At 32.9% G+C, this 12,314-nt stretch overlaps 1 protein-coding gene and 1 long non-coding RNA gene across 4 annotated transcripts in view; both read right to left on the bottom strand.

Moving 5' to 3' along the window:
• The window catches only part of LOC136033997 (uncharacterized), a 501,602-nt gene that overhangs the window by 182,330 nt on the left and 306,958 nt on the right, over positions 1 to 12,314 (bottom strand). The window lies entirely within an intron of this gene.
• The window catches only part of LOC136033992 (cyclin-dependent kinase 10-like), a 52,252-nt gene that overhangs the window by 22,212 nt on the left and 17,726 nt on the right, over positions 1 to 12,314 (bottom strand). Inside the window, exons 4-7 of the mRNA XM_065715028.1 lie at positions 10,131 to 10,289; positions 8,825 to 9,043; positions 3,993 to 4,142; positions 1,459 to 1,633 (exon numbers count right to left, since the gene is read on the bottom strand). Of these exons, the coding sequence (XP_065571100.1) occupies positions 1,459 to 1,633; positions 3,993 to 4,142; positions 8,825 to 9,043; positions 10,131 to 10,289 (703 nt within the window). The remainder of the gene's footprint in view (positions 1 to 1,458; positions 1,634 to 3,992; positions 4,143 to 8,824; positions 9,044 to 10,130; positions 10,290 to 12,314) is intronic.

Here is a 12,314-nt window from a genome sequence, read left to right on the forward strand (position 1 = left end):
AAGATTCTTTAATTCTGATACTGGGAATGGGGTTTTGATTTCTCGAGGTTCCTATTTCCTAAAAAAAACAAGAAATATTTTCATTTTTCTTGAAAGTTCCCTGGACTCCATGTTTTAATTAAAGAAAAGAATATTACTATCGTAAAACACTTGATTTTGGGATACTTACTTTAGCCAAAATACTGTTTATAATCCAATTTTTAAATATTTTAAAATTCTCGTAAGCATTTAATAATATTACTGTGGTGTTGTTTGGTTATAGTGTGATATCAAAGTAACACTAATGTGAGAAATATGTAAATATTTTACAATCAGCTAGCGAATCCTTGTTACTTAGTTCTACGGACATATCAAATAATCAAAGAAAAAACAGAGCTATTATTTTAAAAGAAAATAAAGAGCAGCATTAAAACATAAAACGAAATTTAAATTTGCCCATCTATGAGGGAAAATGCCCCCCCCCACCAGAGTTAATTCATCTAAGACTTTCTGAATTTATGCCCAACGATTAGAAGGAAAAAAGTCAGGAAAGGACCGCGGACTATTCTGTAAGTGTGTGTGTGAGTGTGGAAGGGTATGAGGGAGACTTTAGTCCCTAGCCTCTGTTTATTTTGAGGAATACAGCTAGACTTGGCCAGCTATAATATGTGCTGTGTGATGGGAGATCCCCTCTTATTACGAAAATATTTTAAGCGTAATATGGACGTTCTATCTTCCTATTCTTACAACTATAGAAACGGAGGGGAGACAGGCAAGGGGGGCCCTATATTTACAACACTTTCAATTTTTACCGCAGGTGGATCTCACAATTGTAGAGAATGGTAATCCCTGACCTTCGCTCACTTGGAGGATTATATTTGGGTCAATCCAATTTTATGGGCACCTAGGAAGCGATAGCTCTCCCTTTTATTGCAGAAAAATGTTAAGTTTCAAAAGAAAAACTTTGTTGTCAAATTATTGATTTATCGGATGGATAGTGTAAACTTCAGTGAAAACAATGGGGGCTTGAAAGGGGCAAATTATCCCATTTTTGTAAGAAAACACAGATCTGAATGGTCTCTTTTATCAAAGTACTGAATCTAAATAAGTAAAAATTCAGTGTAAAAACAAGGCTTTCAAGGGAAAGAGTATCAGCCCAACTATTTAGAGGAGCTTTGAATATGATATACAAAATGAACACAAACTAGATAAAAAAAAGTTATAATGAAATGAATCAAATAAAAATAAACTTCAAATGAACAATTATTATCCTTTAGCTAAGAGGTTCTCCGCTACCCATCTATTCTTCCCAGCGAACGATTTTTGCTCTCGCATTGTCCAAAAAATTCTAAATATTTTCAAAATAACCAATGCCATGGCTTTACCAGCCTACATTAATTTGATATTCTTGGATTTTTTGCATCCTACTCAGAAGCAGCAAAATAAAAATTGTTTAAAAAGGAAAGAAATAGATCATACTTGGGCTTAAGATTATTATATGGCTGAGACTTCAAGGTAATATTCTCCAACATCGGCAGGTTAGCAAATTCTGGCCAGATAGCGGTATTTGGCGTTCCTAACAAGTCTATTATAATCTCTATTTGGTTAAGTTCAGATCGACCAGGTAGCAAAGGCTTGTGAAGCAGCAGTTCCCCTGAAAGAGAGTAGAAATTACAAAAGGGAGTCTTCTATATTCTTCAAACTTCCATTACGGTTTATTCACTCTACGTTACATTCCACTTCTTCATGCTTCATACTTTTGACAACAGAGGCTGTCAGAAAGGACTGCCTCCCCACGGTTTGATTTCTTACATCTATTAGTGTTTTTTCGTGCCAATTCTTTCTTGTTTATGTCTTCTCCCACTTTTTCACCCTACTTTTATTATTGTTTTTTTGTGCCGATTCTTTCTTGTTTGTCTTCTCCCACTTTTCCTCCATACTTTTATTAGTGTTTTTTGTGCCAATTCTTTCTTGTTTATGTCTTTGCCCACTTTTTCTCCATACTCTTATTGGTGAATCTTGTGCCAATTCTTTCTTGTTTATGTCTACTCCCACTTTTTCTCCGTACTTTTTTAGTGTTTTTTGTGCCAATTCTTTCTTGTTTATGCATTCTCCCACTTTTTCTCCATATTTTTATTAGTGTTTTTTATACCAATTCTTTCTTGTTTATGTCTTTTCCCATTTTTTCTCCATACTTTTATTAGTGTTTTTTGTGCCAATTCTTTCTTGTTTATATATTCTCCAACTTTTTCTCCATACTCTTATTAGTGTTTTTTGTGCGAATTCTTTCTTGTTTATGTCTTCTCCCACTTTTTCTCCATACACTTATCTTTTTTTATGTATGCTAGTAATACAATATTAATGTTGGTTATGATACCGCTATTATTTAGAGAATGAACTAATATAATACGAATCTTATCAACAAATAATGACAAACTAAAGTCCTATTTGGGATTATTAGCGTTTCATAGCGGGAAAAAGAAACAACTTTTAATCTATTTTGACGTCAGATTATTAGAGGGCTGTGAGGTTGGAATCGCGGAGTCGGAGTTTTAGTACATGTTTGCTGAATGGAGTTGGAGCAACAGAGATAATGCTAGACTTTTGAGTCGAAATTTAGTCGAGGGTTATGGAAACACCTAAAGGCTGGAGTCAATCCACATACTCTTAAATACTACTAAAAAATGGCAATAAGAAACACAAATTAATATATTAGGCTAATAATGATGGATAGAATTTTCTAAAAATAAAATAAAGCATTTAAGGAGAAACTAATAAAATGAACTTCATCAGTAAATTAGCAGGAATACTTGAGTCAGAGTTCTTACTTCTTAAAAGAAAACGTTAAGAGTTGGAGCAATTATGTTTAAAGTTTCAGCCGGAGTCAGAGCTGGTGGTAAAGTGGACCAACTCCATAGCGCTGGATTATTAAAGCCAATATACTTGCATTCTAGGAGCCTGTATTAAGGTAAATAGCCAAATATCAGACACAACCACATTTCAGACACGATTAAAACACACTAGGAATCTAGATAAAATTGGTTGAACGATGATGTCAATATAAATCGATCAAAAATAAGATAATTTAGTGCCCAATTGGGCACTAAACTATTCTTAAATTAAAGACTGGTTTAATTCACTAAATCTTTAGAATTATGCCTTTACAGTAAACAGTAGAGGGTGAGGATTTTGGAAATCATTTCCCCTAGATTGAAAGTAATTTGAATACTTAACAGAGCCAAGTCTGATTTCAATTAAAGATTAAACTTAAAGATTAATAGATATGCTGCTGTTATTCGACATAGGTGCCGTTGCGGGATATAAAACTTCCAGAACAGCAAAACTAAAACGAACTAAAATGAAGAAAGCAATTCTCCTTTCTGGCTGTGCTGCTAGAAGCCGGCAGCAGAAGCCGATAACACGGTGCCGGCAGCAAGACGCCGAGAAAAGCACGATGCCGGCAGCACGATGTGCGCGATGAGGTTCTTGTTGGATAAAATCTTTTTTTGCATGCACTAGAGAGTAACAAAATATTTGGCTTGAAATCATTATTTTGCAATTATCTCTTCAATTGAACAAACTTGGCACTGTTATACCATTAGAATTTTCACCGATTTTCTTTTTTGTCACAGTCTTGATTAGTCGCTAGATTACTTGTCGTATAGTTGAATTCAAAGCTCGTATGCCTACGTACATCTTTTATACCTTTTTTAAAGTTTCCAAGTATATTACTCATATCTATAAATCAAAGTCTTTAGCAGCTACATTATATAAAGTTAATTCGTAAAAGTTCAATTTAACTATATTCGCATCCTTTCAATCTTTGGAATCGATCCTAATTCAACGAAGATTTTTCCGTTAATTTGATTCATTAATTCCGTCATTAAGGACTTTCTTCGTCCTTATCAACTTTACTAGAACTGACAGCATTATTAGAAATTCTATAGCCTATGGGAACAAATTTAGCAGGCCTATAGGAGACAACAGCAAATAAGAGGAAAGAAATGGCTTACCCAATATACATCCTGCAGCCCACATGTCAATAGCTGTAGTATGAGTTTTAGATTGAAAAAGCAACTCTGGAGCTCTGTACCACAATGTGACAACATTTGGAGTCATTGGGCACTCTGGTGCGTTAATTTTTCGCGCCAAACCAAAGTCAGCTAAAAAACAGAAAAAAATATATTAGGTTAGTTATAAATTTCAGAAAACAAACAACTGTAAATTTGGAGGTTGCGCAACAAAGCAAAAAACAGACCATTTATGAAAAAGAAAGCCTTTTTAATTATCTTAATATCAAACAAGAGAGCCAATTAAGTTAAAAAAAAGTTGTGTTATATTGCTTTCCTTTCAAACGTCCCCTTAAGGGATAATGTAATTGGCTTACAAAAATACGTCACAAACGTAAACCAATTAAATTAAGGTCTACTTTTCACCATGGAAAACTAGACCTATAGGCAATAATTCCCTTTTCCTCTTGATTATTTCCAAATTTACAATTTATATTTAAAATCAAAATCGTCTGATAAAAAATACGTTTTAAATGAATAGTTAGATAGGTAAATTTTTGATTCTGTAAAAAAAATGACGCAAAAAGAAAAAATAAATAACAGGAAGTAGAGACTTAACCACAGACTTAACTATGACGAATTCATAGTCAAGTCACAGGCAAACTCAACTGTAGATGTAGAGAACTTAGTAACTGAAGCACACCATTTCCCTTATTTTCAAAGGGTTAATGTCCCACATTAGTCAATTCCCCCCCCCCCCTTCGACCTTGCCTCCCTCGTTCTGCTTCAGAAAAATCCCCCTTCTTACCCCAAAAAAATAGTCTACCGAAAGATATAGAAGGACTTTCGTCCCCTATACAATAAGCATGTTAATACATAGATTCTCCCTTCCTAGTTTTTTACCTTACAACTGTTTAATGTTTAACTGACAAATTTAGTTATATTTTAATTAAATTGTGTTTTGTAGGTTTATAGATGCAAGGATTGTTGGCATATATTCCACTAAAAATGCAACAACAGAAAATCTGGACAGAGTGGCTTCAGAAGAATGACATTGAACAAAACGATAAAAGATAAAACGAGTTTTTCCTCACTATTTTGATCTTAGGTAGGTTGGTGCTGGGACGATTTTCTAGTAACGGTATTATCAAATGAAACCATTCCTTAAGGGTTCATTGGGAGATGTTATTTTCAATAAAAAATCAAGATTAATAACATATAAATTCCTTAACAATTTTTTAGTTTAGTCTCTTGTCTGGAACAAATAAGCCTTTATTTATTAAGTGAACATTGAAAGTTTAACTTTGTCTATCTAATTCAAAAAACATATAAAAAAAAGAGCAAGATGAACCTACAAAACTGGAGGTCTTTATTCCACAAACACGAGTCGATGCAAAGCGCAGTATATGCAAAAACCACACAAGACGTAACCTTATAATATTGACTTAACCTTATAACAAAACAAAAAATCGCAAAAAAGAGAGAAACGAGGACAATAACAGCCAGTGAAAAACAGAAAAACAAATTTATGCAAATATCTCGATTGAGATCTCTGATTAACTTTCCTCGGTGCAGAATGATAAAAAATGCAAATAAAAGTCTAAAAGACAATACAAAAACCAAACCTAAAAATAAACACTATTTTGAAACTATTGAAACTTATTGGAACTATTTATGATCAACCGTCTTAGGTAAAGAATGATAAAAAAAATGCAAATAAAAGTCCAAAGGACAATATGAAAACTAAACCTTAAAATAAATACAGCTTTTAAATTTTTGAAACTTATTGAAACTATTTGAAGGTTTAGTTTTTATATTGCCCTTTGGAATTTGATCAGCATATCTTTGTTATTCTGCACTGAGGACGGTTGAGCGGAAGTCTCAACCAAAATAACTGCATAATTTATTCTTCTGTTTTTCACTGGCTATTATCCTTATAGACTCCATATAGCCCTTATAAACTTATGACTATATACAGAGCGCAGTATACGGTTAAGACAAATTCAAGTCCTTAGAAATACCAACTTTACTTTCTCTTGCTCTAAAGCTACATAAAAACTACATCAAAACATTTGGAAATCAATTTTAACAGAGCTAGTGTTTCCAATTACTGAGATTTAGCCCTTTTCCACATTTTTAAACCTTCCACGGAGCCTTTTATTTGAAAAAAGGGATAGGACGAAAGAAATACTTAGATATTTACCTTTTTTTTACAAGTTATCTTTTACAAGACAAATCCTGGTCCTTAGAACTATCCACTCAACCACATGCACGTCTGATCAAATATTGATATAGCCCAAGAAAAGTATTTAACCTTGCATTATCACAACTTAGACCTTATATTATTCACAATCTACCCTTGCAAGACAAATCCTGGTCCTTAGAACTATCCGCTCAATCAGAAGCACGTCAGGTAGAATATTGATTTAGCCCAACAGTATTTAACCTTGCATTAGCACCACTTAAACCTTATATAACCTAAGAACAGTATTTCTCGTTAGTCCAAATCAGTACCATATGTTATACGTTATACAATATATGCTGTACCATATGTTACCATGTTTTACCATGTTGTTATATGTTGTACCATATGTTATACCATATGTTATACTATGGTATAACAAAAGAAAACATCAGCATTCAGGTTTAAGCGACAAACAGCGTTTTTCTTTTCTTTTTTTTACTAGAAAGTCTCATTTATCCTTTCTAGAAAATTTCACAGAAATTGCTAAGCCTCAGCCTATTGCAGTTATCACCCGGTTCAGGTGAGAACCTGAACAGGATTCCTAGTAATATATTTTTTTTTTTCCCAAAAAAAAATCTTGGATATTGGTAAACCTCAGCCTTTTGTATTCCTCACACGGTTCAGGTAAAAAAGTAAATTTGATTCCTATAAAGAAAAAAAATAATTTATTTTGGAAAAACCAAAATCGGGTTCCTAAAATTTGTGTTTTTGGTTCCTAAAAATACCTTGGAAATTGCTAAATATTTGCTTATTCTGGTTTAAACCCGCTTTCGCTAAGCAGCCGAATCGGGTTCCAAGAACTTTTTTTAGCTTCCTAACAAAAACCTTGGAGATAGCTAAGTAATATATTATCATTTTGCTTCCTGGAGAAATCTCAGATATTACTAAATGTAAGCTTACTGTGGTTACACTCGAATTGGGTGAGAACCGCTCCTAGAAAAAATCTTGGAAAATGTTAAATATCACATTTTGTTGTCCGAAAACCCAAAAAAGTGGGAATTATAAAAAAAAAAGCTTCTCAAAACATAAGACTTCAATCTGTAAAACTTGTAAATTTGGTTTGCTGTAAAATTCCTTTAAGTTGGTGTATCAAAATGATTCAACAACCATGGAATAAATCGAGGGTAAAAACTTGATCAGTGTTACAGTATATATGCATTGGATTAACAACGCTTCTTGACTACTAATATCTCTGCGTTAGCCTTATGGGTTGTTTCTGCAGTTGAGGTCGAATTCTGGGTTTCATCTTACTAGGATAAGGTCAAACCTACGACGCCACCAAAGGACGAACAGTTATAATTCCAAGTCTCTGTAAAGATTAGAATATCATTATTTTCTTCTAATTGTACCATCTGAAATGATGGCCTGGCGCCATCTTTCATGGCACCAGGCAGTAATCCTTCTTATCATTCAAACGCCCTAGTTACCACACAATAATTTGAACTACTATCATGTATATTAAGATTAGGGCCCCCTAAACATTGTGCCGTGGTAACAACTGTTAAATTATGAATGATTAAATTTCATACTCTAACTGTCATATTCAGTTCTCATTCATTGATATATCAAGTAATCATTGCAATAAACAATATAACCAACACATGAACGTTGCCAGGAAATTGGGGAGGGGGAGGTTTGGTAAGTCCCACCATAGCTTTGTATTTCTCATTTTTACATTTTATTACCTTACGATTCGGTGCAGAGTTACCGGTAAGAAACTAAAACAATAAGGAAAAAACTAAATAGATCACAAGAGCCGCGGCCAGGATTTTTTTCAGGTTTTAGAGGGGAGGGTAAAAAAAATTAGAATACGCACCCAAAATTTGTTCACATGCATTTTTGTTACGCTTTTACGAGTGAGGAAAAATTAGGGGGGGGGGAGGGAGAGAATCAAACCCCTACCTCCCCCATTAGATACGCCCATGCACATCCAAATCTAAAAATTGGTTTTCTTTGCTGCTTAAAATGGCGGACTTTTCCTATGTTGGGTTTTCGGCTATGTTGGGTTTTATTTTTCCTATGTTGGGTTTTCGGCTACGGTAATTATTTTTCCTATGTTGATTATTTTTCCTATGTTGGGTATTCGGCTACAGTAATTACGATTGGTATGGTGTCGGAGGAAACTGATTTAGGAAATATGATGAATTTAAGCTCCAACACCGTTAAAAAATTTGAGAAATTTGAGCTTTCGTTTTGATTTTTTAACACAGTTTTTAGGGGTTTCAGGCTATTTTTCAAAATTATATATATTCATTTTCGTAATAAACTTTTACCATTACGACAAATCGAAATAATGGTTATCATTCCTTAATCAGCTTTAAATGGGGATTCTTAGACACTTGACAGGATTTTTTAAACGTATTTTTAAATATTCGGTTATAATAGAATAGAGTTCGTTCTGTACTATGTTGCGTCTGACGCCACAACCATGATAAAACCTTATAGCGTCGCGTCTTCTTTTTTACCAGTTGGCAATTACCCCTGTCAGTACCCATGATACAATATACAGTCTAACAACATTACTAACTTCCTCAAACGCACATTTAGTAAGGAAAAGGGATTATTATGTAAACATAAAAGCGGGTAATACCTATTTTTAGGATTCCAGTATCCGTCAGAAGTAAATTGGAAACCTTCAAATCGCGATGAACAATATATCGCTTGTGCATATAGTCTAAACCCATAAAAAGTTGTTGCATAATACATTTGATTTCCGACTCTGAAAACGCTGAATTCATGTTATCTAAAAGAGATGCCAAATCCTGCTCGCAGTATTCCATGCACAGGAATATGCTAGTAAGAGAAGAGCCTATAAAAAGAACACGTCAGAAAATAGGATAATACAATCAATAAGAAATAATCAATTACTTATATAATTACTAAACCTAGTTATATTTAAACATATTTATATATTTAATTATAACCATGTATAACTATATAATAATACTATATTATCACTATTATGTTATTGGAAAATTTTTAATCATATTTATATGTTTAATTATATCATATATATAACTATATAATATGTTACAATATTATATTTTATTACTATTACGTTATTGGAAAATAGAAATTTTATTTGTATAAAAAACTGTTGTAAACTGATCTCTGTGGGTTCACAGAGGTTCACAGAGGTTGTGGGTATGGTTCAGTGAGAAAATTTTTTGAAATAATTGAATTTTTCTTATTTTAAAATCTCGCTTAATAAATATAGATCAAGTTAATACTTCTTCGCATACACTTCTTGTGAGAAAATTTTTGAGCAAAAATGAAAAAAAAAACTATTGAATTTAAATTTTGGAACGAACGTCTGCAGCAAATATCAGAGAAAGAAACTCCGATAACATAGAGACCAAAGTTTTATAAAGATAAAGATAATTTACCTGTAAAAGATAATTTATCTTATAACAAAAGATAAAGATAATATATCTATGGTATGTAGATGCAGACGGGTTAGACGCTTATAGGGGAGGGGTATCAGAATTTTTTTCTAAGGGGAGGGTGGGCTCAGGCATTAAAAAGTGAGTTTTTGGCTTCTTTTTACCAATTTTTTTTCTGGAAAGGACCCTTTTCTTTTTCTGATGACTATTAGCAGTCCATAGAACAAAATAAAATAGCACAGGAATCACACTCACCGACAGCGACTTCATGAAACATAACTATATTCTGGTGATAAAGATAATATACCTATGGTATGTAGATGCAGACGTGTTAGACACTTATAGGGGAGGGGTATCAGAATCCTTTTCCTAAGGGAAGGGTGGGCTCAGGCCTTATAAAGTGAGTTTTTGACTACTTTTAATCGATTTTTGTCAGGAGAGGGTCCTTTTCTTTTTCTGATGACTATTAGCAGTCCATAGAACAAAATAAAATAGCATAGGAATCACACTCACCGACAGCGACTTCATGAAGCCTAACTATATTCTGGTGGCGACACGACAGCAAAATATTGATTTCTCTAATGCCACTGACAGGCATGCCATCTCTTTCTCGATCCATTCTCATTTTTTTCAGCGCAACTATTTGACCATTTTGTGTGTCCTTTGCTCTATCTATGCGTAAATAATCAAATACATAAGCACCTGGGCAACTAAAGGGGGAGACAGAGAGGAAGAGAGAGAGAGAGACAAAGACAGAGAGTTCCTTATATACTGTCAAATATTCCTAAACATTATGTGCTGTACAATTTGAGTGGGAACTTAAATTTAGATTAAAATGAAAGACAAAACCAAATGATGTAAGAAAAATTGTGACAAAGTGGATTCCTTAAAAAGAAATAAACACTTAAAAAAGACTTTTGGGTGGGTTCATTTCAGAAAAGTGCGTCTTATTATAAAAATATCTCTTGTACAGCCATTTCCCCGCCTGGGGATCATAGACCAGGGGTCAAAGTCAGGCATGTACTCAGGAATTTCTATAGAAAGGAGAAAATGATACACTTTGCCTTCGGAGGGCCCAATAATAAAAACTTTACTGATAATTTCAACAAGATATGAGGAGAAATTAAAGAAAATTTAGGATTTCAGGAAGCTTGGCCCCGAGCCCCTTCCCCCGTGTACGTCCCTGGTCAAAGTCAGTACAAAAAATTAGACAATTATGTACCAAAAAATCTTTTATTTATTTATCGATGCCTTCAACTAAATATTGACACCTATACATATAGATGAAACTATTATTGCGAAAGTAAAAGAAACAAAAGTAAAACTAGGCTTAAAATACTATTTATTGTCTCTTTGAAAAATAGATTTTAGATCACATCAGCCGCAACGGAACTTTCTCCTAAAAGCATTTTACTACATGATATTTTTCCATTTTGTCTTTTGGTATCTTGCTAGGTTCTTAAAAACATCTGGCGAGCCTACCCCCCCCCCCTTTGAACTTGACTATGGTATGTATATTCAGATTCCGCTTTATTTAGTATTCTCATTTTGTAAGTTTAGAAAAAGCTATGGGTTCAAGGAGATAATTCTTATTTCTGGTTTTAGATTCTAACGGATGCCTATCACTATGCAGCCCTGTTATAATCAGATAACACTTGTTGAGTAAAGATTATTAGCATAACTGCTTATCATACTCTGAACTACAGAAAAAAAGCTAAAAATTTTTTCTAACGTTTTGGGAAGATTTTAAATCTAGTGATAAGTGTATTCTCTAATTTTAGAGAAAAACACTATTTTTCCAACTTACTCTTGATATCTATTATTTTTTATTTTAGGGACAAAAACTTAAACAACAAAAAGACAAATTTTCGAGTCCAAAACTACACGACTTAGTACACAAAACACGAGTTATTTTAGAGGTAGGGACGGGACACTTAGGCCAATTATGGCAGGGAGTAAAATCTTCCTTTTCCTAACCACCTCCCAGCAGGCATGACGGAAATAAAATTTCACACATGAAATTATAAACCAAGTCAAGTATGGTTCCCTCCCAGGTATTTCTAGAGTTGAAATTAGGAACTTCTTCACATAACTTCTGAGCTTTATCGGTGCAAAACGGTTCTGTAGGCTGAGGCCTGTGAAGATCAAACGAAAATAAAATCCGAAAAGGTGGCATTCTTGTTTAACAATAGGAATTGAAATCCAACTGGTTTAGAATGAAGCATAGTAAGAAGCAGCTATATTAACTTTTTAATAATGAAAATAAAGAACAAAGATACCATTATCACAGTTAACTAATTATACATATTTATATAATTATGTAATTATACTGTATTATGTAATTGTAATTACATAATTATATATATTTATATAATTTATATAATTATATATATTTATATAATTTATATAATTATATATATTTATATAATTTATATAATTATATAATATGTAAATTAATTATATATATTTATAATACAAGAGATTACAACAGATTTGAATTAAAATTAATTTTCAACTTAATTATAACTGTCTCTCGACCTAAACTTTGATTTGACCAAAAATGCCATTGCGTTATTTTCAAAAAAAAAAATAAATACAGAAAGTGATAATTTTTAAAACGAAATTTCCTAAAGCCAATACTTATAGAAAATTCAATTCTAAGAATGTGCAACTCAATATCAGAAGGTATAATAGCAA

The sequence above is a fragment of the Artemia franciscana genome, chromosome 12, assembly GCF_032884065.1.
Source record: "Artemia franciscana chromosome 12, ASM3288406v1, whole genome shotgun sequence".
Taxonomy (NCBI): Eukaryota; Metazoa; Arthropoda; class Branchiopoda; order Anostraca; family Artemiidae; genus Artemia; species Artemia franciscana.